General features: G+C 43.2%; 1 protein-coding gene across 7 annotated transcripts in view; it reads right to left on the minus strand.

Moving 5' to 3' along the window:
* The window catches only part of ABCC5 (ATP binding cassette subfamily C member 5), a 79,625-nt gene that overhangs the window by 37,703 nt on the left and 15,495 nt on the right, over nucleotides 1–26,427 (minus strand). For 3 of the 7 annotated variants that reach the window (XM_064164959.1, XM_064164952.1, XM_064164951.1), the window contains exons 3-22: nucleotides 24,156–24,316; nucleotides 23,748–23,903; nucleotides 22,172–22,319; nucleotides 17,093–17,326; nucleotides 15,511–15,684; nucleotides 14,048–14,195; nucleotides 13,441–13,589; nucleotides 12,519–12,626; nucleotides 10,110–10,460; nucleotides 9,231–9,302; nucleotides 8,975–9,099; nucleotides 8,293–8,365; nucleotides 7,520–7,723; nucleotides 6,122–6,265; nucleotides 4,297–4,399; nucleotides 3,456–3,640; nucleotides 2,104–2,250; nucleotides 1,630–1,759; nucleotides 1,048–1,201; nucleotides 777–905 (exon numbers count right to left, since the gene is read on the minus strand). In XM_064164959.1, the coding sequence (XP_064021029.1) occupies nucleotides 777–905; nucleotides 1,048–1,201; nucleotides 1,630–1,759; nucleotides 2,104–2,250; nucleotides 3,456–3,640; nucleotides 4,297–4,399; nucleotides 6,122–6,265; nucleotides 7,520–7,723; nucleotides 8,293–8,365; nucleotides 8,975–9,099; nucleotides 9,231–9,302; nucleotides 10,110–10,460; nucleotides 12,519–12,626; nucleotides 13,441–13,589; nucleotides 14,048–14,195; nucleotides 15,511–15,684; nucleotides 17,093–17,326; nucleotides 22,172–22,319; nucleotides 23,748–23,903; nucleotides 24,156–24,316 (3,095 nt within the window). The other 4 variants (XM_064164953.1, XM_064164954.1, XM_064164956.1 and 1 more) reach the window with 4 other exon arrangements.

Below are 26,427 nucleotides of genomic sequence, written 5' to 3' on the forward strand. Positions count from 1 at the left end.
CAGTGTGTGCAAAGCCTTATTGCTCCAGCACCAGCAATCCCAAGGGGCTACTATTTGCACCTTTGCAACCTTTCACCTTAGCTGCTGTAGCAGTGTCTTGGCAGGGCTTCTGTGGCAGTTTTCCTTATACTCCCATGCTTGGTCTCAAGACCATTCACCTGCAAAACCCTGACACTGTTACAGCAGGTTCTGATGAGAAGCAACCACCACTCAAATGAGAAATGTTTCCCTTTCCCTCACTAATACTTGTTCTGCAGATTTTCATTTGTACTAGAGAAAAATCAAGCACAGTTCACAAGGTGCCTGCAACCACTTAGATATTTGATACATGTTATCCCACTGTACATGTGCTTGGAGACTAACAGCTCACTGTGCACACTGAGTTTTTGCTAGCATTCTCTAGGACCCATACTAATACTGTCACAAGGAGAAACAACCAACAAAAAGTGGTGAGAAGAGCCCAGTGACAGAATATATATATTACTAGGGAAAAAGTACAGTCAACAAATTGTCCTTCACCATTACCACTGCACTGCAGCAAACACCACAGGAGGGCATTTGCTTGGAACCCCACCACTGATCTCCCCAGTTGGCAACTAGGCAGTCTTCCCTTACTATTCTTGCTCTTCCTCACTTTTTCCCCCCAAAAAGTAACTTTTGCTGTTAAAGGCAATGCATGCCATTGACTACAGACCACATTAATTAATCTTTGTGAATGTAAACCTGTTGCATGCTGTTCTGTGCCCCACCACTGTCAGATGAATATCTAGACTGACCTGTGCAGAAATTCCTGTCCTTTGTGGTAGGCATGGATTGTGGAGAGACCCTGGATGCTAGATGTAATATGAGACAGGAATGGAGACTGTGTGATGTTGTCCAGACGTTTGAGCTCTCGAATAAAGACTCTGGAAGCAGAGAATCACTTTTAAGTGAGACACACAACCAGCATATGCCAACCACTAGACTCATGTACATATATACTGGAAGAATTCCCTATGAACAGGTCAAAGTATCTTTACTTTTACTGAAGGTAGCTGCTGCACTTACCTAGACACAACGTGCAGAACCATGAACAGGACAACAAGGGGCCCCACTGCCACCAGGAACCAGGGGAAAACCCCAGAGATCACCCCCACGCAGAAGAACACAAGGATGACATTCTGAATGAACATTTCTGCTTGAAAAGGCAGTCGAACATCAACTGGAAAAGATTGAAGGAAAAAGAATACAGGAACATGAAACAAGCTACATATACACACCAATTCCAGATGTACATCCTTATCAACAAGGACAGCACCGATGCAGCTGTGACCCTATTACCACCTTTGCTAAGCATCAACTTCACCCTGAAACTCAGGGCTCCCCTTGCATTAACTGCTAAGAGTCCATGTGCAGCTTGTAGGTACAAAAGCACATTATCATCTTTAGAAGTGAACAAACAAACCTGGAGAATCAACTGCCTTGTAGAATCACACCAGCTACATCCCACTTCCTGCTTTGTCTATTACAAGTACACACTTGGCAACTGATACAGAGTATGACCATCCCAACAGCAAGAGGCTGGAGAGTATTAAGGAGGTAAGTGGGAGGTCTAAATGTGGGATTTACAGCTGGCACAGTGAGAGATACCTTCATCCATGTCTTTGGAAAACCTGTTGAGAATCCGCCCGGTGGGTGTAGTGTCAAAGAACTTCATGGGGCTACGCAGAATCCGTCGGAAGAGCTCATCATGGAGCCTTGAGGATGCTCTGAGAGTACCCTGACAACGCAGAAAACATGGCAGCATTACAAAAGGATGTTTGCCTTCCTGTCACTGCATCTCCCCCCACACCAAAGCACTCTGCTCGTTTTCTCTATCCAGCCACACTCCTTTTTCTTACATTCTGTGCTTCTGACCACCGCAAGGAAGATACTCATTTGGGCAGCAGTTTAACAGAAAACAAGCTACAAGTCCCAAGGGTTGACTTAATGATAATCTCACAATTTATGATCTGATTTCCTCTCATCTCTCTCAGCAGGTAAGCAAAAAGGCCACAGTGATAGCAATATGCAAAAGTAGGGAGTGTGTGTGTGCAGAAGAGAAAGAGCAGCACAGGCACATACCTTTACAAAGACAACGCCGCGAACAGCTTTCAGAATCAGCATCACTGCCATAGACAGTGTGTAGATGCCAGCATAGTAATGCATGTGAGGGTTGTCTTTCATACTGTCACTTATGACAGTATCATTTCCCAGAGTCACAGTGGTGTTCTGCAGAAAATTCAAGGTTTCAATGAACAGTTAGGTAAGAGAAGGATTGATCATGTACATATTACATGTGGTAGAATTAGACTGTTCTCTGTCCCCTCACACCATATTTGAGATTTCTTCTACTTAGAATCATAGAATCAGTCAGGGTTGGAAGGGACCACAAGGATCATCTAGTTCCAACTCCCCTGCCATGGGCAAGGACACCCCACCCTAGATCAGGCTGGCCAGAGCCTTCAATGATCACTGAATACTTCAGAAGGTTCTCCCTAGCACAGATACGCAACTTGCAGACTGGCTCCATGCACCAAGTCCTTGGCATTTTTCCAACAGTATCTTTGAAACTAATACCACAATGCCTGCTTAATTTGATTCTTTATCTCTCACTTTGTGTTTAATATTTCTTGTGTTCTTCAGAACAAAGCCAGACACCAGCATACAACCAACTTCCACTACACCGCAATGTTCACCTTGGACAAGTTGCAACTGTCTGCTTATGAAATACATTAGTTACTTTCTGCTATGAAGTATGAAGTAAATTCTTTACTGTCACACTACCATGCATTCTGTTTTCCTTTCTTTATTTTTTTTGTGTGGTTTTTGTTTTTTTAATAAGCAACGAGGTCCTTAAAGATTAAAGTAAATCTATTTGCCATCTGCACTTCAATATTTCTTCTCTAAGTAGTTTGCTTCCCTAGCCCCCAAAACAAGCCTAAAAACCTGCAGATATATTTGACTCTTTAAACACACCAAGACTTGCAATCGAAGCCCTCAGAGTGGGGAAAGTCCCAAACCATTCCATATCAGTCTTTCAAACAAGCTCCCAAAAGTCATTTGACTTCAAGCCATAAACTCCAATAAAATTATCACATTAGATATAAGGTCACATTCAAACAAAAAACAAGACTAAAACTACTAATTCCTCCTGCAGCTTGTTGGTACCTTTCACACTCTCCCTTCCTTTTCTTAACCTAACCAAGATAAAGAACAAGAGCTCAGTATAAACCACAAGAGCTATTGTATTCTTTTTACTATTGGAGCTTGCCCAGTCTTGCAGATGAACTCTCCAGTGAAATCATGTCCTGGGGAGATTTACAACTTGCTTAAATTAGGAAGTACCATTTGGTCTCACAGGATTGCTTGGATTTAGTCTAAGAGAACAATCCCCCTGCTTCTTAGACATAAGAAAGTTAAAAATGTTCTCTTACTCCACTGCCTTGCTTTATCCAGAAGCTCAGCCACCAGTTGCTAAAAGCCGTACTGCCCACATTCAGCACAAACAGTGCCATGATGATGAGGAATGCAACGGGGCCTCCAGCTGCCTGGATGTAAATACCATACACAGACCAGGGGACAGAGCCTTTGCCTTTCTCTTCCAACTGGACCAACTGGCCTGTGAAACAAAAGAGGAAGGATTGAGGATTCAAATATACATATACATAAATCTGTTCCAAGAAGCTTAAGTTTGTGAACCTACAGTTAAAGTGTACAGAGTACTTTCAGAAACACAGATACTACTTAAACCACAGAAAGTAATGGTTCAATCAGTTTTTCAGTAAGTAGTATTTCTTTTGCAGAATCACTCAGGTCACAGTATGCCTGGAAAAAGAGACTTAAATACTAGCCTGGTATCAGCATCACTATTGCTTTTTAAACCCTGAAGTTAATGTTAAAGAGAACCACACAACAGAGGTCAGGTCATACATAGACATACCATGTCCTGACAGGACTCTGCAAACACCAAGCTAAACACATTGCCTCTCTTGGGATAGTGGAGAGGTGGGAGATGGGGTACAAATAACTAGCTTTGTACCAATGGCATCTGACCAGCAGCAGCCTGAATGAACTGGAAAACATTGTGCAAACAAACTCATAATGAATTAATCTTCTTTGTCCACTGCCTGTGCCCTATCAACCACACTGAGTGACCAGGACTCGAGACAGCTTTCAAATCCTCAGAAGTACCTTCATAATATAATTGGAAAGCAAACAATTGGAGTTTATTGGTGCATAAAAGAATTAGAGCCAGAAATCTGATTACATAGTTACCCTCTTCCTTCTTTACAGCTTTTTCCTTCTTCACAGACCCTGTTTTGGTACTTTTATCTTGTGGCCTTTTCAGTGAACTGTTGGTATTCTTCTTTATATTAATCTGCAGGAAAACAATGACACTAAACATACCACAGTAATTTTCTTTGACATTTTCATATCTGAACTCAAACTTCTTATAAGCTGCCTCCTAAGGACAAAGGCTTTCAAGAGCTTAGCATTCATACCAAGGAGGTTATTAACTTTGCTGTTATTATGGATGACTGCCAACTCTGGTGGATTAAATTCTCCTCCTGTTATTATCTGAACTGCTACCAACGTGCACTGGCAATGTGCAAGATTAATTTCCAGAATCAGTGACACCAGGCTCATATATAGTAGAGAAATGACATCCCTACTGCTGAAAGATACAATCCCCTTGTCCCCTGTAAAAATAATGCACAATTTTATTAAAAGGCTTTCCTCCCCCCAAGATATTCTACTTCACTCAGGAAAGCTCTCATGAAATGTCTCAAAGGCTGAAGTCCAGTTAACTCCATTTTCCAGAAATCAAATGTCCAAGCAGTAAGCTGCACACATCATTCCTGTTCTAAACTCAGCCATCTTCCCACAGATGGAAATTACTACCTGCATTAACTGAAATCCCCTAATGCAGCATCTTCAGGGTCCATTTCCCACACTTCATGTGAGAAGAGACATCTAACATATGTCAACCCACTGAGAATTCAACTTTACCATCCATTTCTTCTTATTCCATCATGGATACAAATGAATGCTTTTTCCCTGAGCTAGCTTTTACAGAGAGACAGTGAAGGTCAGCCAAGCAGGCAGCCTGGAGAATCTCAAGTTAACTGTCATTACATGAATCTCAAAATGCATCTTCACACCTCAAGAAGGACAGCTAGAGTCCCTTCTATTCTTTTGCTTCTTTCACTAACACCTCCCAGGAATTAAAATGTCACCAAGCACCTTTTATGTTTGTATATTTATCACAATGCTACCTTTTCAGAAACTTGTTTAAAGCACCTGCAACTTGTGAGTAAGAAGCCTCTCATCTCCTAAAACATGAACTGCTGCTGTGCTTTTCAATCTCTCCTTACTACCAGAACATGCACTCAACACTTAGAGAAGTCATCATCAATTAAAGAGCAGCAAAGGTGCTTATTCCAAAGAATAAGTTCAGGAAACAAAGAGGAGGAGGGTAGGAAAAATTAAGCTCCTGAAAATCTAAATGCAGGTTCTCCTGACTGACTCTTGTTATTTTCTAGATCTACACTTTTTACACCAACTAAAATACCAAATCACATCTCCAAGTCTGTATTTGAAGCCATTGTTTCATAACAGAAGCAGTGTCGTGGAACAACTTTTCCCCTCCAAGCAAAGCATATTCAGTTACATTTCCAAAACACTATCACATGTAACTTTTGCCAAGTTGCATCACTCTCCCTGTGCCTCAGTCACACTCTATGTGAAAGTTAAATAGCAGATAAGTAAAAATATTTTCAGGCAAAGGTTGATCCAGGTAATTTGTAGGTAAACCAAGCAGTGAGCTGTACAAAAAGTGACAACAACCTTCCTGCTCTCAGCATCCCCAGAGGAGATGCTACATTACTTTCACGTCCAACTCATGAGCTCACTGGCAGATGCTTCTCTGCTATGCATTCCTAATTATTAACTGTGACTTCAAATAGGAAGTGCTAACACAGCATAGGTTGTGGGTTAGATGAATGAGCACGTGAAGCCATTTTCCAATCTTCCATGTAAGCAATTTGGTTCATCTCATCAGAAAAGTCATTATTCAGAGCACTTCAAAACAAACAAGTACCTCAATATGTGGTGTTTCTCCCAGCTGCAGGTTATTAAAAATAGTTGCATAGTCCCCATTTAAATTCATCAGTTCCTCATGACTTCCTCTCTCAGTAATGCAGCCTTCTTTCATGAAGATCACTTCATCACAGTCAACAAGATACTGGAGAAAACAGCAGCAACAATGAGTCTTTTATCATTATGTCCAATAATCAGACATACTCCCACACAATCCTTTCCAGTAATTTGACAACTGCACACAACACTTGTGAAAGGGAACAGGTCTGATTTTTCAAGGTCCTCCACTGAGTAGAGCACCCTGATTGCTCCTCTTGCTGCACACAAATAGGAATGTTCTATGTTCTAGCAAAAGCAATCCATTAGGAAGACACAGTTCAGGGTACTCAAACCACTGCAAATACTGCATTAAGTATCTCAGAATACAGAATCACAGAAACATCCAAGTTAGAAAAGACCCTCAGGATCACCAAGTCCAACCTATAACCCTATTCAACAAGATTCACCTAAAACCATGTCCCTAGGCACCACATCCAAATGACCCTTAAACACATCCAGGGGCTCTGACTCCACTACCTCCCTGGGCAGCTCATTCCAGTGCCTGACCACTCTCTCTGTGAAAAACTTTCTCCTCATGTCCAAAAATACATCCCTCCTGATTTACTGACACCAAATGTAAGGGTTTGGTTTTTTTTTATGTGATGGTCTAACTTTACAGCAAGGTTGAAAAAGCAGTTTTGAAGAAGGTGTTTCTCTGGAACATTTTCTTTAGCCAAGTGTTACCAGTCCAGCTCAGACAGCAAACAACACCAGCATCAGACAACTTGATTGTGCTTAGTGCATATTTGCAAACAGAGTTTGTAAAGTTAAACCACGCATCTCACAGACAGACAGAGCTGTGCTGCTACAGGGCAGGGCACAGAAGTTTTTAATATGAAGACAAATGAACCTAACAGGATTTCAAAGAAGTCTAGGAAACAAAGTACAAGAGATCATAGAATTGTAAAATGGTTTAGGTTGGAAGGAACCTCAAAGATCATCCAGTTCCAATCCCCTGCCATAGGCAAGGACACCTCCCACTAGAACAGGTCATTCAATGCCTTGTCCAACCTAGCTTTGAACACCTCCAGGGAGGGAGCACCCACAACCTCCCAGGGCACCCTGTGCCAGTGCTTCACCACCCTCACTGTAAAGAATTTCTTCCTAACATCTAGTTTAAATCTCCCCTCTTCCAGTTTAAACTCATTACCCCTCATCCTGTCATTACAAGACATTGTAAACAGTCCCTCCCCAGCCCTCCCACAGATACTGGAAGGCCTCTACAAGGTCTCCTCAAAGCCTTCTCCTCTCCAGGCTGAAAAGCCACAACTCTTGTAGCCTGTCCTCATAGATACAGTACCTGAAGCTGATGAGTAACAAAAAGGACAGTCTTTGACTTCAGGTGCTTCCTTATGGCGCTGTTAAAGATGTGATTTCCAACATGAGCATCTAAGGCACTGAGGGGATCATCGAGGATGTAAATGCTCCTATCGCTGTACAGAGCTCGAGCCAGGCTGATTCTCTGGCGCTGTCCTCCACTCAGGTTAGCTCCTCGTTCACCAATCTGCCCAGACACACATTTGTTGGCTTATTTCTACAACACCTTGCAACACAGATATTCAGAGCCCAACGTGACCAGAATATTTCTATTTATATATATACACACACACAGAGCAACATCCCATAATACTATATATATTGTTTTTATATATATTGTTTTAACACATACATATATTCTAGTTTTGGTGTCCACTTGCTTGTGAAGTCTGTTAAACATTCAAACTCGAGGTTAATATGCTTGAAATGGGGCAGTTCTTTTTTGCCTATTCCACCTTTTGTTTGTGTTAATGTGGCCATGCTTTTTTTCTTACCTATCTTAAACAAATCACACTCAAACAGCTTTTGTTAAGGCAGCTAAATTTACAACAAGTAAAAGAAATGTACAAGTCAAAAACATGGCACAACTCTCAGCAGTCCAGGACCTGCATCAATTAAGTTCAGCACAAGAAGGTGCATTCAACACTTGGCTTATGCATAGCACACTGATTTTCCCACCACTCCAGGGCAGTCCACCAAAACAAAGCTCTGCTTTTCTCCACCTGCTAATTAGTTTACTACAAGCAAAATGTATACCTCTGTTAGGTCCCCGTTTGGAAGGATGGCTAGGTCAGGCCTGAGACAGCAGCCATTCAACACCATATTGTACCTAGAGAAGAATTAGATGCATAGTAACAACGCTGATTTCCCTCCCCCACCAAGCATCAAGCTAGTACAGCATCATCTCACCTTCTACACTAGCAGCACACATTCTGGCACCCTGAAACAAGAGATCTGCTCTGGATTCCCAGGAGGAATCTGAGGATAATAACTAATCACCTACTTCTGAAGTACAGTGATAGTAAGGGGACAATTTCTTTCCAGAGACAGCTAGCACAGACCGTAGGGAAAGCTCCCACTGGGGCAGGGGCATGGAAGGTGCCAGTATATTGCCAACAGCAGCTGTTTGAAGAGGCCAAGACCAGGACAACAAGAGCAAATGCCACTGCAGTGATAAAAACAGAGTTCAGACAGTGCTCCAGCAAGAGCTACAGTCCTCACTGCAAATGAGCTGTTACAGATCACTAACAGCCATCAGCCACAGTGACCACGTGCAAAAGAGGCATGCTCTGAAACGAGGCTTAAAGGAGTCTTAAAGACAGGCTCCAAAAGGATATGTAGGCTTTAACTGTGGTCTGCTCACCATCAAGCTCTCCCACACTTGAGCCAAGAAACACTAAGCTTTCTTTCATGAAAATCACCAAACCATTTAACAAACCTTTCTTCATCATACTCCTTGCCAAAAAGGATGTTGTCCCGAAGTGTAGCGTTGAGAATCCAGGCCTGCTGGGCCACATAGGCGAATGTTCCACTTACTGCAATGCTACCCTCCAACAGGGTCATCTGAAATCAAAGACAAACTGTGAAATGATGCTGGTCTCTGTTTAGGGCAGACTGTCTTGTACAGAGTACAAACAATTTAACTAGGAGATAGGAAAGAGAAGAGCAGAAGCAGTCCAAAAAGAACTTCTCACCTGTCCTAAAATTGCAGAGATAAGCGAAGTTTTTCCACTCCCCACACTGCCACAAATTCCAACAAGTTTTCCCTAAACAGAAACAAAAAGAGAAATTCTGGTATTCTTGTCTTACATTCACCACCCCTTTCAGACTACTTCTAGCACCTGAGGGGACAGCTGGACATTGATGACAGTCATATCCCCCCTCAAAAGGGACACAACAGGCATTAAACAAAAGCAAGGAGAGATGCTCCAGCCCTCTGATCAATCCAGTGGCCCTTTCCCTGGACATGCTCCAGCATATTAAATTCAATGCTTTTTCTTTGACATTTTGCATGCTTTTACCCATCTCAGAATGGGGACTCTGACTGCTTCTACATTCTTGATAACCTCTGTACAAACATTTTGAAGGAAGAAAACTGCTCATTCTCCAGTGAAAAGGACTCATGCTCTGTGAGAACTCCTAATCACCTAAAATGTTCAACCCATAACGTAGATGAAACCCTGCAAAATTATGCAATGGCTACAGGAATACACCAGCCCCCAATATCCTGCTGCTACCTCTGTTACCCTGCTGTTATTCTTTCTGCTCTATGGTTCAATACACTGTACTGAGAGCTACAAACAGAGCAACCCTCCCCTCGGTCTGATGTAAAAGCTGTACAGCCTGTAGCTGCCTCACAGGCTGTTTGCAAAGATCTACTTTGATAAAATGGCACAGCTGTTTACAATCAAGATCAGATGCCGCATCCTGGATACTGCAGTTGCCATGGATATCACAGGAGTGTGCAAAAGCAACGCGCTCCATTTCATGCAAATACACTCGGCTCTCTTTTCCAAGGGCCAGCTAAAAATGAGGCCTTTCTACAGCTCAGAGTTCCTCCCATCTTCTCTTACCTTTTCTATCTCCAAGTCAATGTTGTAGAGAGTCCTCTGAAGCCGAAGGTTAACCAGGTGGATGATTTTGTTCTCCTCTTCTGGGCTAGGATGATCATCACTGTCCACTAGAAGATGGCCCTTCTGCTCTGCCAGCACAGCTTGCTGTCCCTCATTCTGCAGCTTCATTTTCTCTTTCTTGCCTTTGCTGACTTTCTTGACTTTTTTCACTTTGGGGGTCAGCTTTGGTGAGCTGTGGACGCTGGCGTGGGAGAAGTCCCAAGCCAAGGTAGCATTTTTCACCTCTATCGCGGTGTGAGGATTGGCTGGTATTTTCTTTATCATATGAACCTCTTCCATTAGAAATAAACTCTGATAGGAGTTGTGAGAGAGGTGTAAAGATGAGACACCTGATCAAGACTGGGAGACAAGCCTATGGCACACTCACGCAGCAAAACACACCAGGCTATACAGTAGGAGGAAGCTGAAGAGCAAAAGGTAGCTCATTAGTGTAAACTAACTCCAGGCTTGCTAAGTGGCCGGGACATTCCTGGATGTGGTGGAAGCACTTGGATACACTAAGACTTGTACAGAACTCCAATCAATACTCTGGGTGCAATATGAGAGGGCCTTATTTTCACACACTCTTTGCAACAGCAGCTCTGCAGCTTCCAGAATAAAAACCACACGAGTAGAATAGATGAGCTGGAGAGGAGAGGTCACTTTGATGGAAAGTGACTGACATGTCCCCCACACTAACCCATTATGGAAGGAAATGGAATGACTTTTAACTTCAGCCTTTATCTTTCAGCTTCTCTGATCAGCAAAAGCCATCCCTCAGAAATTTAGCTGACAGTAAGCAGCAAGCCATTAAGTCCACTGTATCATGTTTTCCACCACATCCATCAGTATTTACAATCAATACAGATTAGGAAGAGATTTCTCACACAGTTTAATTACAAGATAAAATGTTTTCCATTTACATAATTAATGTTTTGAACCACGAAGCCTTTTGTGACTAAAGACTTCTCAATTCTCAGCCTTATTTACTCTTGCAACTGCTGTGCCTGAATGATGCATTCATAAAAATGCTCATACTCATTATCTCATACAGTGATGAAAAGCCAGTCCCATCCTTACTGTAATGTTAAAGTATCCTCACCTTCCATTACACTCTTTACTGAGGTTACACTTTACAGTCAAACTGGGAAATGCTACAGATTCTCCTTGCTCTTCCATCCCCCCCTCCCCAAGCTCCATTCAGTGCATCTGGATTTAAGAAAGCCTGATTTACAGTGACTCAGAAGATTAAACAAAAATGCCAAAGCAATGGAATCCCCAAACTGTTCTGCAGATCCCATCCTTTTCACACATGGATTTGTTTCAGGGATTAATTACACAGAATCAGTGTCTGTCAGTGTTTGTGGAATCCTATTTGAGAATCTCTGCAATGTGCAACAGACTAATCATTTCAAGAGGAAAGATAAAATACAGCCCTGTCCTCTGAGTTCATCTAAAGCACACTGAGTATATTGACTTTACACGGATTGAAGGATGAAGTAGGATTGTTTGTTGGAAGGGGTTTAATTTTCTGGCGTAGATTATGTTTTGTCAGATCACAATTGCATTTTATTCATATATTAAAGTCATTGTGGCCTTTCAGTATCTAAAAGGGTGCTAAAAAAAGGTGAGGAGGGATTTTTCAGGCTATCAGGGAGCGACAGGACTAGGGGGAATGGAGCAAAGCTGGCCATGAGGAGGAAGTTCTTCAGCATGAGTGGTGAGAGGCTGGAATGGGTTGCCCAAGGAGGTGGTTGAGGCCCCATCCCTGGAGATGTTTAAGGCCAGGCTGGATGAGGCTGTGGCCAGTCTGCTCTAGGGTAGGGTGTCCCTGCCCATGGCAGGAGGGTTGGAACTGGATGATCCTTGTGGTCCCTTCCAGCCCTGACTGATTCTGCGATTCTGTAATCTGGTCTAGAAACAGAAAACCTCCATTTCTCCTGACTGCAAATAAAACCTCAGTGGTTTGTGCAAAGCTGCCTGCATAATACATGACATTTCCAAACAGAGTTTCACTAAGAAAACATGAAATTTCATTGCAGACACGTTGCACTGGTTTTTTTTCAGGCAGATGGTCTTTAAAAGGGAGTTTAAGAATTATTGAGCTCTGAGTCATCTAGTCTTGTAGTCATCTCTTACAGTAGGCAAAATGGAAATCATAAAATCATTAAATGTGTTGCTTTCCACACATCTAATATTGCCTTACTAGGTTTTTATGGGGTTTGCAGACTCCAATAACCTGGAGTGCAAAGAAGAGGAATTCCTCAGTCATTAAGACAGCATCATCTTATAACTTTTCCCTTAACATCTCTTACGTACATGTAACACTCCACACTTGCAGCTCAATCTCAAGGCCAAATGATTGCTTACCTTAAATCTGTCAACAGAAACCGATGCCTCAGAGAGAGACTTCACTGAGAAAGGTGTTACTTTTAGAGCAAAAGTCATTGAATTGAAGACAGTGACCACTGTGAATGCCTACAAATGAGACAAGAAAGAGAATCACATTTAGATGCAATATATTAAACAACTCCAGCTTTCTAAAACCTGAAATGTCACAAGCAACAACTCAGAGCCAGAGAACAGGCCCAGAGCCCAAAATAACCATTTGAATATTCAGCATACTTCCCAAGATCAAAATACACACCAAGACAGACATTCTCAGTGTTTGTAGGTATGCAGAAAGCAGCAGCTAATGAATTCTGGTTTACCCTATTACTTCTGAAGACCCAAGTTGAGATCTTGTTGTAAGCTACTTGTGCTGTTTGCATCCAAGCACACCGTAGATGTGAGGAGGAAGCTCTTCAACATGAGAGTGGTGAGAGCCCGGAATGGGTTGCCCAAGGAGGTGGTTGAGGCCCCATGCCTGGAGGTGTTTAAGGCCAGGCTAGATGAGGCTCTGGCCAGCCTGATGTAGGGTAGGATGTCCCTGCCCATGGCAGGGGGGCTGGAACGAGATGATCCTTGTGGTCCCTTCCAACCCTGACTGATTCTGTGAAACAACCATCCAGGAATCCCAGTGCCCTACCTACACAACAAGCAGGAGCAGCTGTTCAGCACAAAGCCTGGGGAAAGTCAGGACTGCAACAGCACTGAGATCCTTTTGTGCAAAAAATGCAAGTGTACATTTGCTGCTGTCACATCCACCAGATGTTCGCTCCTGTGAGCAAGGCAATGCCTGGCCACACAGGCACAGCCACAAAGTAAAGTATGTGACAAAGAGAAGTGGCTTAGCAGAAAAAGCTGCAGCAGCAACATAGCCAAGAGTATTTTCAACGCTGCAGGTAATTACCTGAGCTGCTGTAAGATCATAGCCAAGGATCATATGGACAGAAAATGTCACCACACTGGCAATGACTACAACTATGGGAGCTACACCCACGGTGATGCTCTGGAAGTAGCCTGCACGCTCCAAGATCTTCCGTTCTTCCTCACGGATTTCTAGAAATGCAAACAGGAGCAGAGCACTGAGTTTGAAATATGATTCAGGGTGGGTACATACACAGCAGACACCCCTACAGCACCCAAAAGATCAAGAGGTGCTTTACCATTCATCAGTGGGTGGCTTCTTACAGAGACTGCGGTTACAGGGCAGGGTTGCAAACTAGAATAGTCTGCAAATCTTAGCAAGAATGGAGAACTTTATCACCTCATTAAAAGGTGGAGCAGCCACAGCACATTTATTAAAAGAAAACAAAACACAAACCCAGAACTTTCAGAAAGCAGTCTGTTTGACCAATTCATCATGTATAAACGAATAGGAAGCTTTAAGTATGAAAGTGTTAATTAGGCTGCATGCACATCAACATCTGTGGGTACTAAGGTAGGAGGGCACACCAGGCTACTAAGAAAAGGGGAACCTGCACAAGAAAAAGCATTTACAGACTGTGTGAACTCACTCTGAACGTTCTGAGAAAATGGCTTGACCCAGGCATACATTTTAATGAACTTAATGTAATTAAGAACTTCGTTCATCTTCTGCACACGCTCATCTGTAGTTGACACACACTTTCTTCTGAAATAAGCTGTGAGGCGTGACACAAACATCTGAAACAAAAAGGCAACATCAGGCGACATTAACGGCTGCTCAGAAAGAGCAAGTACATTCTATTCCTCCTAATCACCAGAGAAAGCCAGTTTGGAGCCTGAAAAAGAGATTCGGGGATGGGGCAAGGTGGCTGTTACTCTAACATCAGAGTCTGGCTAATGACACTTCGTATCTTCTCATCCCATCTGCTCAATGCACTACATTCACGATAGCAAGTTTCAACAAAAATAAAACCTGTGAAAATAAAGGCATGCACTTTTAGCATGCCCTTTAGCACTTTTTAGCACACTGAATAGCACCAGCAGCAACTTCTGAAGCACAAAGACTACAATCATCCACCTGAAAATACACCAAGTTGACCCTCACAGCAAGTCAACAGGAGCCAATGTTTTCACCTGGTGCTGTAAGGTGAAGGAGTGAGCTGGATTTTGCACTGACAGATCCGTTTCTGCCATATGCCAGTGGTATGAAGGTGGAAAAACAGTTTTAACATTGTTGTAGTAATAATCTAAAAATAGGTAGCTGTTAAGCATCTGCTGCTCCTGTATTCATTCCATTCCTGGTCTGAAACCTAAAACCAACACATTACTTTAGGAAGCTTTCAGCTCCTTGCCCTTCCACATACACGTGTTACCCCTTTTGGAGTCTCCATCAATAGAGAAGGGCTTTAACAAGAACTGGAAAAGATGACTGAGCTCCAGTCCTCACTGTCTGCTTGAAAATGCAATTCACATTGCTTTAGCCCTTACTGCTGGCCAGATAAATTGGATCAAAGTGGTCCTCACAGTATTCTCCATGCTTTTTAAAAAGAGTATTACAAATACAGTGACAAAGCTTCAGCAGCCTTACAGAGGATTTGAGAGGCAGGAACATTTTGGGTTGAACTAGCCTATTTCACAGCTCAGTGGAAACAGAGGGAGGAGTAACTAATTAAGAACAGCCTCTCCCAGACGTGGTGCTTTCCAGCATCTTTTGTTGAAATCAAGAGCAACGTGCCCATGCAGACTGAGCTGGAAGCCTTGTGTCCTTCTAGCCTCAACCACAAGCACCTGAGCATTCTGCAGTTGAATTTAGCTGTGCATATTCATCTCAGTCAAAAATCAGCTTTTCTAACTCCATTTTCTATTTTTCTTCATAATTTTGAGCTTCCTGTTTCCAAACTTCTGCTTCACAGTCCATCTTTAGAACCACCTTCAATAACATGCAGCACTGCACACAGGCTAAATCCAGCACATTTCAACACCTTCTATTCTGAGCTATACATCTGTCTGACCCAATAAAAATGAAGGCAAGTCTTCAAGCTTTCCAACTCACCATTGCTGGGTAGAAAAGGATGAAGACAGCAGAACCCAAGAAGCCAGTTGGACCCAGAATAATCACATTATAAACCATTCCTAAGATGGCCACAATAGGGCCTCCAGCCAACAAACTGCCAACTGCTGCAGCTTCAAACATCCTTAGACCATCATTGGAACATACATTAATGAGCTGGAAAAGATACATAAAAGGTTATTTAGATTTAAGGTACAGCACACACATATGAGCTTGTCACACTGCAATATCCCTTGTCACACTGCAATTTCACACAATTGTCAGGGCTGGAAGGGACCTCAAGGATCATCTAGCTCCAACCCCCCTGCCACGAGCAGGGAGACCTCACACTAGATCAGGTTGCTCAGAGCCTCATCCAGCCTGGCATTAAAGCCCTCCAAGGATAGGGCCTCCATTACCTCCCTGGGCAACCCGTTCTAGTGTCTCATGACCCTCATGGTGAAGAGCTTCTTCCTAACATCCAATTTGAATCTATCCACTCCTAGTTTTGCTCCATTCCCCCTAGTCCTATCACTACCTGACATCCTAAAAAGGCCCCCACCAGCTTTCTTGTAAGCTCTCTTCAGATACTGAAAGGTCACAATAAGGTGTCCTCAGAGCCTTCTCCTCTCCAGACTGAGCAGCCCCAACTGTCTCAGTCTGTCACCACAGGAGAGGTGTCCCAGCCCTCTGATCATCCTTGTGGCCCTTCTCTGGACATATTCCAGGACATCCATATCCCTCTTGTAATAGGGGCTCCAAAACTGGACACAGTATTCCAGGTCTCACCTGGAGTAGAGGAGGAGAATCTCCTCCCTCGACCTGCTGGCCACACTTCTCCCGATGAAATCTAGAGTAAGACTGGCTTTCTGGGCTGCAAGTGCACACTGGCCAAGAGGGTCAATGGGATCCTGGGGTGCATTAAGAAGAGCACATCCAGCAGATCAAGGGAGGTCCTCCTCCACCTCTACTCTGCCCTGGTGAGACCTCATCTTGAGTACTGCATTCAGTTTTGGGCTCCACAGTTTAAGAGGGACAGGGATCTGCTGGAGAGAGTCCAGCAGAGTGCTACAAGAATGATTACAGGACTGCCACACTGCCTTGTGAGGAGAGGCTGAGGGACCTGCAGCTTTTTAATCTGGAGAAGAGAAAGCTGAAAGGGGATTTAATAAACGTTTATAAACATCTGAGGGCTGGGTGTCAGGAGCAGGAGGTACAGGCTCTGCTCCCTTGCTCCCTGGGATAGGCCAAGGAGCAATGGATATAAGCTGCAGCACAGGAGGTTCCACCTCAACACAAGGGGAAACTCCTACTGTAAGGGTCAGAGAGCACTGGAACAGGCTGCACAGAGAGGTTGTGGAGTCTCCTTCTCTGGACACTTTCAAGGCCCATCTGGATGTGTTCCTCTGTGACCTCTGACAGAGCGGTTGGACTCGATGATCTCTTTGGATCCCTTAATATCTCTAACATCCTGCGATCCTGTGACTGGCATCTCACGCTGAGCTTTTTGCCCACCACTACCCCTAAGTCCTTCTCTTCAAGGCTGCTCTCGAGCCATCATTTCCCAAACACCGCCGCAGCTTACCTCTCCGAGAGACTTCTCCTTGATGTTCTTCAGCTTAAGAATTTTCTTAAAGGCCATAGTGAGGACAGCTCCACGCAGCCTGACCCCCGTGCGGTAGTTCAAAGCCCAGGTCAGCGCGAGGGACCAAGATCGCACTACTTCGGTCATAAAGATGCCAAAAACTAAAAACAAGCTGTACTGCAGGTTGGACTCACTCTGCTGGGTATACTCCAAGAGGTGTTTCACAACGAACGCCTACAGGGAGAAATGCAAACTGGCATGAACACCCGGACCACCTCAGAAGACCGTACAACAACTTTATGTTAAGTTAGAAATAAAAGTAGGCTGCTTTGCTTTTAAGAGCCGTTTGAAAGAGAAAGCATCTTCTTTCTAGGAGTAAAAGGTGTCGATGCGGGAAGGACTGTAACACAAAGCCCCGCTGAGAGCCAAGCACTGGCTTTAGTTAAGTAAAGAGAGTTTAATTTGGAGCCACGTTTCCTCGCAGCACGCTTCTAATCCTCCGTGTCTTCTAACTTAACATAAATCTGTCAGTTAGCTGAAAGCAATGCATTATCATATAGAAGAGTCTTAAAATAGAGTCACTACATCTGCACACATTAAGAAACATTCCTTTACGCGACATTAAGACCTTTCTCTATTATTATTATTACTTTTATCTTTGGTTCGCTTCAAACGTGCTTATTTGATAAAAAGGAACAATGTACCTACAGTTGTAGAGGGGAAGAGTGAGAAGGACATTTGCAAAACATTCCTGGAAATAAACATCAGCAGTTTAATAGTAAAGAAAAAAACAAGCAGAAAGCACAAGGCACGCAATACCGCAAACCATTGGGGACAAGGGAGCAAAAATAAAGTAAACTAAAAAAAGACCAACAAAAAAAATAATCAACCACTTAATCCCTCCCAGTGCCCTCCCCTTACAAAAACCATAAACACTTTACCTCAGGAATCACATTTCAAACATCACCTGCAGAAAGAGGACAGCTTCCCCTCCCGCCCCCCAAAACCACCGATTCCCACCTCCGGCTCTTTGCGGTCCAACGGTACAACGTTAACATGATACAACTCACAGTCAGCAGCAATATTAAATACTATCAACTGCAAAACAGGAGGCTTTTATTTGAAAGGGAAAAAAAAAAAAAAAAGGAAAAGAAAAGAAGTGCCATCTGAAATGGTAACATCTCAAAACCACCGTACAAACAGGTAGAGCATCGTATAAACATACAGTCTGCACATACAGCATGATGAGAAAGGGCTAACATCTAACAGTCAATCCTCACCTCTAACATAAACTAGACTCAGAGCTACAGGCAAAAATATGGAAGATACAAAGCAGCATTTGTTCATGAAGTCCAAAAAGAAGTCAAGCTTGCAGAAGGCTTCTGAGGCTGCACGGATTCTGAAATCTGGTTTAGAAAGTATCTTACAGTAAGGCTTCACAGACAGCAAAATATTTCTTAAGAGAGCTTTTCAGCAAATGGTGCATCTAGATACTGGTGCTTTGGGTACTCTAGTACAGAGCAGGGAATTACCTTTGCCCACCGTAAAAAGCAACCAAAAAAAGAAAATCTGAGACCAAAGGAAATACTTGAGCAGCTTCCCACATCATAGTCCGTTGAAGTCCTCTTGGCTAAACCAGGTTTTGCAAAGAAGAGTTCTGTATAGTTTGAAGAGAGAGGGGGAAAAAACCCAAAACCCCACTATTTGACTTCAGCAAGGGTCTTGACAGCTACGGCCCAGCACCAAGTAACAAAAAAATGGAGATCAAATTCGTCTTTCTGAGGAAAGCAATTCTGTGTGTCAGAACCAAGGAAACATGCTGTCAATAATTTTTGCTCTTTCTTTTTCACAGCTGTGAGTTAAAGCCAGATGTCCGTCAGGTTCTAGAACGGCCACTGAGAAAATTTACATACCCATCCCTGAACAAATGTCAGGAGCTCACATTCACGGCTCTACGGCATTCCAACTCTCTCCTTACTTGGAGTTAGTTTTACATCGACTCTTTGGACCACAACTGCATACAGTTGGTTTGCAGTTACCAAGGAGCTTACTGACTTCTTTCTCCAGTATTCAATCCAACATATGCAACCGAGTCACTGAGCAAGCGGGGGTGAAAATCCCCCTTTTCCTCACGAGCTGTAACTCAGCATGGCCGCAGTGGTCGCAGACCGCAAGCATTTTCTTGCACACCACAGCATTGCTGAAAGTCTCCAAGAGAGGATGTATAAAGATAGCAGATGTTTCCTGGGGTCTCATTCCTCCCAAAACTTTTTAGTGCAATTTTGCAGCGTTATTTTATAGATTCAGCACCTCCAGTGATGAAATTGAGATCAGCTTATGTTAGACCCCCGGTTTTTTTTCTTCCCCCCCCACCCGGAGGAAAGAAAAGAGGAAAGAGCAGATTAAAGAATTTTGAAAAGGGAGGGGGGGAAAAAAGTCACACAGAATTAACATTGACATCTGAATACACACACACTATTTGAATTCAAACCACTTTAATGATAAGAGTCCAGAACAAATTTATTGAAGAAAAACAAAAGTAAGTTACAAAAACTAAAACTCAAGCTAACGAGGGACAAAGAAACTCCTGAGACTATTACCACAGTGGCTGGTACTAGCTGCTCAGCTGTCTTAAGCATTCCCATTGAATAAACTTTACCTTACCTTTGCTCTTGGCGTTGGCTCTGCCCAGCAGGACTGTCTCATTCTGACGCAGAAAACAGCCATCCTGAAAATTCTAAAGAACAGCTTCTGTCACTGGTCCCACTGCAGCGCTGGCACCCCTGCTGCAGCCAGCGTGCAACAGCACAGGGCAGGCTGCAGCTGGAGCCAACTGGGAAATCGGGAGACTTACCTCCAGCAGCTTACCACTCCCCCCTCCAATAACTGACCAAACTGTCAAGCTGTACTCCACTAAGGTAGCAAGTGTCCCCATCTCCCAGACAGGAAGAATAGCTCTGAACAGTTGCAAACATGTACACTGTTCAGACATGGAATTAAATTGATCATGCTCAGTGATCCAAAAAAAACCCCAAACTTCTTTGCTTCTCAGCCCAAACTTGCAAGTTTTGGTAGCTGATCAAATGGCAGCAAATGTGGACTGTAGAGTAAAGTCTCTCACTCACCTACCCTACTATGTTCTGATGGTTATCATGAGGCAGTCTGACACATGCAACTGTCTCACCAGGTTATAGGTTTCGGTACTGTGCCAAATGCAGATTTTATCAAAATACAAAAAAAAACCAAAAGGAAGACCCTTAAAGGATCTGATACTATATAAAAAAAAATCCATTAAAAGGATCTGAGAACTCAAAAAAAAAAATCCAAGACAGGCTGGAAGCCTGCAGCAGCACCTTTCCAGTTATAACCACCACCATGCCCATTAGCAAAGCCACGGCTGTTGGCTGGCGTTTCGAGGTTATATATGTTCAATTCACCATGTTTAAGTTTAATGTAGTGTTCAACTCCATTTTTATGATTTCCACCAATACATGAGGTCAAGCCAAGTGCTTTTCATGATCTCCCTTTTCACCTTCAGGTGGCTGAAAAGGTGTTACAATACAAGAAAGCACTGATACTTCTGAGGAGACAGCATAGGCATAGCTATGAGGCATGCCACTTCTAAAAACTGGGAGGAGGGATGGTAAAGACTTTTTTTCATGTCAAATGATGGAATCAAAAGGGAATTGTTCCTTATTCAGATAAAAGAATAAGGCTGCCTGTAAATGGGCAAATGCCTGTAGATAAATCACCCAAATCAAGCATCAATTGCAGCAGCAGCCCCTGGCCTAGCCAAGTTGTTTTGTTTCATACCTTCCCCTCCCGCCTGTTCTCTTTCAGCACTTTGGCTGTGGCAACTCCAAAATACTCACTACAGAAATTAGGGGCAACCCTGCTGCAAGGGTATTTTTTGCTAAAGATAAAAGCAGCTGCTAAAGCCCTGTAGTGAAACAATGACAGAAGCTCTTCTTGGGGAAAGCTAGCGCTGTTAAAACCTTCATCATGATTTATTGTTAATTACAGAAGTGTGCTGATATATTTTATAATACAAGCTACTACAAATCATTACCAACACCACCACAGAAACATCCATTCGTTATTCATACCACATGGAACAAGGCAAACTTTTAAAGAAGGCATAAAAAAAAACAGAACATCATTTTGGTAAGACATTTAAAAAGCAGGGTAAAGGACATTTCACCTAACAGTGCACCCAAGTGTACTTACCCAAGAAATGAACCTTCAGCTTACCAGCACACTGAAACGTGTACTACTAGCAGTAATACTGCTCCTACTCCTCAAGGGAAATGTGTAGAAAATAAAATTTAGTAAAAATTTCAGATGTAAATCTGCACAGCAGGTGCAACAAACAGGTGACAAAAAAAAAAAGGGGGTGAATGTCAAGTCCCATATGCTGTTATCTTCATTATGACCCATAGCACCAAACAGCAGCTGTTCCTAGAGGCAGGAAGGTTCTCTATCACCTCTACACGAAACCTCTCTCACCATCCTCTGTTGAATCAGTAAGACTATACCCACAAACTTCTTCAAGCCTGCTGACATTAGTTTTTAAGTAGTGCTCTAACAAAACTGTTTCACTCCACTCCTTGTAGACTGTGCTATTAATGCCAGTAACCTAAGATCAGCATTTTAGCAGCCTGAGTTTTTTTCTGAGACAAATTTACAGAATTGAAGGGAAGAAAAAAACAAAAAAAAGAGAGAAAAAGAAAACAATTAACAGACCTGCAGAGAATTTTATGCAAAAAAGACCACATACAAGTTAAGGAAGAACTTTAAACTATGCTCAAAATCAAACAGAAAAAACAACACATGTGCATTTCCTCCAAGACACCTGAACTCCCCCTCCCTTCTCCAAGAACTTGCCTCGGTATGCAGCAACTGATCCACCAGCTGTAGGAATCCTATCTTGGATTATTGAATCACTCTGCAGTTTTGCCCCAAAATTTCTAGCTAGTCAAAACATTTAAAGTGATTCAGCAATGAAACCTTAACATTTTACAGTTGGCCATGAGATGGAGCTCTCTGGGGTTGTTAAAAAAAAGGATGGATATTACTTACTGGTCCACTAAAACCCGCCAGCTGCGTGATCATCAGACACACTATGGAAATGATGAGCCTGGTACGACAGAAAATCCACACAACCCTCCGGAGAGAGGCATCATCAGGACCATTTTCCTTCAGTTCTTCCTGCCACAATCTCTCCAGTCTGATGAAAACAGAAACCTCTTGTTACAGTTTTTTCATCGTAGATTCATAGAAGAACGGTTTAAGGTTGGAAAAGACCTTTAAGATCATCTAGTTCCAAAAGGTACCATCTCAGAGGTACTTCCTTTTGAAAATTCCAAGCAACTATTAGCACAGGACAACAAAAATTAGTATCTTTAAGAGTAATAAACGCATAGTGCATCCTATGAAGCAAAAAGAAATATCTGCATCTTGAAATACACGTGTTGAGTACTTTTACGGAAGGCAGGGACGAAAGACAATGACTTTTGCTTTGCCTGGAGTCTCTTTAGCAATTTAACATAGGCAGTTCATAGAATCAACCAGGTTGGAAGAGACCTCCAAGATCATCCAGTCCAACCTAGCACCCAGCCCTAACCAGTCAACTAGACCATGGCACCGAGTGCCTCATCCAGTCTTCTCTTGAACACCTCCAGGGACAGTGACTCCACCACCTCCCTGGGCAGCCCATTCCAATGCCAATCACTCTCTCGGTGAAGAACTTCCTCCTAACATCCAGCCTATACTTCCCCCAGTACAACTTGAGACTGTGTCCCCTTATTCTATTGCTGGTTGCCTGGGAGAAGAGGCCAACCCCACCTGGCTACAATGTCCCTTCAGGGAGTTGTAGACAGCAATGAGATCAACTCTGAGCCTCCTCTTCTCCAGGCTGCACACCCTCAGCTCCCTCAGCCTCTCCTCATAGGCTTTGTGTTCCAGGCCCCTCACCAGCTTTGTTGCCCTTCTCTGGACACGTTCCAGCACCTCAACATCTCTCTTGAATTGAGGGGCCCAGAACCGGACACAGCACTCAAGGTGTGGCCTGACCAGTGCTGAGTACAGGGGAAGAATAACCTCCCTTGTCCTACTGGCCACACTGCTCCTGATGCAGGCCAGGATGCCATTGGCTCTTTTGGCCACCTGAGCACACTGATGGCTCATCTTCAGCCTGCTATCTATCAGTACCCCCAGGTCCCTTTCCTCCTGTCTGTTGACATCAGAAAAATTCTCATTAGCCACAGAAGATTAGCCTGATCACAAGATCTAGCCCAGATTCAACTCACTTTGTTGCTGCCAGTATTGCTTTTCATTATTTCAGCACAGGTTTGTTTTTTTTTCAGTGTAGAGTTCTTGGAAAAGAACTTTATTTTAATAAAAATAGTTTACAGACATGTGAAACGAGAGAAACAACTGCAAAACAGTCCTGGAGACAGAATCCTCTCAAGCTGACTGAAATCAGAAAGAGTACAGAAATGGTGCAGCAGGAGGAAGTGGTCTGGGAAGAATAAAACTAAATTCCACTCTTGTGAGAAAGCAGAACAAGGTGTCAGCACTGCTTTCTAGGGCAATAATGTGTCATTGCCTGTGAACTGACAAACAAGGAACCAAGAAAGGAACAAGAAGTCTCTACCTTCTACAATTGACATCTGAAGACTCATGCCTTGATAAAGACCATACATCATCCATTAGCAATTCCCCTTTCTTGTACGCTCTGTGGGCCAAAGGAGTGAGCCAGGAGAAGGTCATGCAGGAGAAAAGCCCAGCATTATCAACAGGGTGCTGGTGTCTAAGGGAAAGAAGAGAAAACAACAAAATCACAAACAAATAAAAGAAGGAAACAGAACTGCAAATCCCTGAGAGAAACAAAGCCTCCCCTCACTGAAAGCACTCAGAGTGCCCATGGCCAATGTCAATCATACATGATAAGCAAATTCTGATGTTCTCAGTACCAGTCAGCACACCTACAGCTGCAGTTCTGCTTTGTGGCTGGTTTGAAAAGCAAATGCTGTGACAGTTCTTCTGCCACCTAAAGACTTACTTGGAAGTAGTCCGTATGGGCTTCAGTGCATTCAAGCCATGGTGGTATTTGCCCTTATGATGCTCTTCATCCAGCATTCTCAGCTGGGAATGCACAGAGGTGTCCAGCGGCAGGCCCTCTGCCCGAGCAGCTGCTTCCAAAGCATCTTGGCACTCAACCTGCTTTCACAAGAAGGACAAGGAAGTCAGACTTCAAAACTACATTTAAACCCCATGACACCCGACTGCAGCACCCATACATCTCTTTTTTTCTTCTCCTGTAAACTACTGCACAGAAGCATTGCCTATCATTTACGTGTCTTAGAGGACAAGCTTCAGCCTGGCAGCTAAGACAGGGATGACAAATGGCACACATTCCAGATCTGCACTGGATTGCTGCATTTGTAAAACAAATTAAACACCAGTGCATTCAAAGGACAGATGGATAGACCTTGCAACCTGCCACAGCAAATACAACAGAGAAAGACTACAAAATCAAGTACCTATGACATCAGTTCAGGCAATAAACAATTGGTGTGTGCACTGAAATTGAGACAGATGTTCTTGATGAATTTACACTCCCTTGCAGCAATGTAGATATTCTTACCCATAGAAAACTCAAATTCTTTTCAGAACACTACTGAAGTCCCTTCATCAAAAACACCTTGGATTAAATCATAAAAAAGTTCATGCTTAATGCATATTTGTTAAATCACATTTCCTGCTTTTTCTCTTTTGCCCCCTAAACTTAAAGGGAACAAAGATGACTTTTTTAATCTGTTCCCTGTCACATTTCTTAATGACTCAGCAACTTTATCAACAATCACTGAAAAGGCAAGCCTTATCTCAAGCGAGTTTTTCCACAACCCTAGTGAAAGGCAATGCTAATTTAGGAGGAGAAAGGAACAGCAACAATATGGACTTGGAAAAATATTGCAGAGTTCAAATAGATCAGTCTGGAAAAGAGGAGGCTCTGAGGTGACCTCATTGTAGCCTCTCAGTATCTGAAGGGGGACTACAAAAAAGGTGGGGAGAGACTTTTTAGGATATCAGGGAGCGAGAGGACTAGGGGGGAATGGAGCAAAGCTGGAGGTGGGTAGGTTCAGACTGCATGTGAGGAGGAAGTTGTTCAGCATGAGAGTGGTGAGAGCCTGGAATGGGTTGCCCAGGGAGGTGGTTGAGGCCCCATCCCTGGAGGTGTTTAAGGCCAGGCTGGATGAGGCTCTGGCAAACCTCATCTAGGGTAGGGTGCCCCTGGCCATGGCAGGGGGGTTGGAACTGGATGATCCTTGTGGTCCCTCCCAACCCTGACTGATTCTATGATTCTATCTTATCAGAAGTTAGATATGGCAAAACTATCTGAGGAGATTAGTTTGCTACCTATACTCATAGAGGGTTTGCCACTGCTTCTGCTAACTTAATGAACCATTCATTGCAGCGCTGCTTTTGGCAGGGAGGTTGGACTCAATCTCTGTAGGTCCCTTCCAACCTCTAACATTCTGTCCCTGAATTCTTTTTCTTTTAATGGAGCTCCTCTGTTGAGAAAAAAAATCAAATCAGTTCTGAGGTGAGAATCTTCCTGGCTGTCTCACAGAGATATTACATCTACCTTTATCAGAGCAACAATTGTATTTCTTTGAAAACAGCACCTGTAAGAGCCTTTCAGCCTCCTAAAAACATGGTATCTGCACAGCACATTGATAGCAAGCACTTAGTTCCCAGCTTTGCATCACAATCTTTGTCAGAAATGCCACCACTTGTCACAGGCTTAGCCTGTGCCACATTAACATGCAAGCATGTGGCACATTAAGACATCTAGCTTGGACAGATGTGAAGGACAAGGACAGGAAACCAGTAACAGTGTAAATATGTCCTTTATTTATTTAACCAAAGTACTCAAACAGTGCCCAAGGATGTTGTCAGCAACCCATGGTCCTGATATCAACAACAAAGAAAAATCAATTCCCTCAACGTGAAGTTGTGATTACAAAAGATGATAATGAAGTAGTTAGAAAACAAATTAACATTACAACATTATGACACATGGAGTGAGGGTTAAAAATATGCAGCCTTTCAGATGGGAATTAAAAAGACTTCTCATGCAATTCATGTTACACTTCTGATTCTCCAAGGGCAAGACTGCCTTACTAAGCTTACCCAAATCAGCATTAATAGAGGACCTGCAAAGATGTCTCAGAGGACTTGGTAGTCAGCAAAAGTTCTGCACTGTTGCTTTTCTGCTTACAGATGGGGAATTCATAGCTACTTTGCTACCTTACCCTTTGCAGAAGCCC

This window comes from Pogoniulus pusillus, chromosome 26 (assembly GCF_015220805.1).
Source record: "Pogoniulus pusillus isolate bPogPus1 chromosome 26, bPogPus1.pri, whole genome shotgun sequence".
NCBI classification, from domain to species: domain Eukaryota; kingdom Metazoa; phylum Chordata; class Aves; order Piciformes; family Lybiidae; genus Pogoniulus; species Pogoniulus pusillus.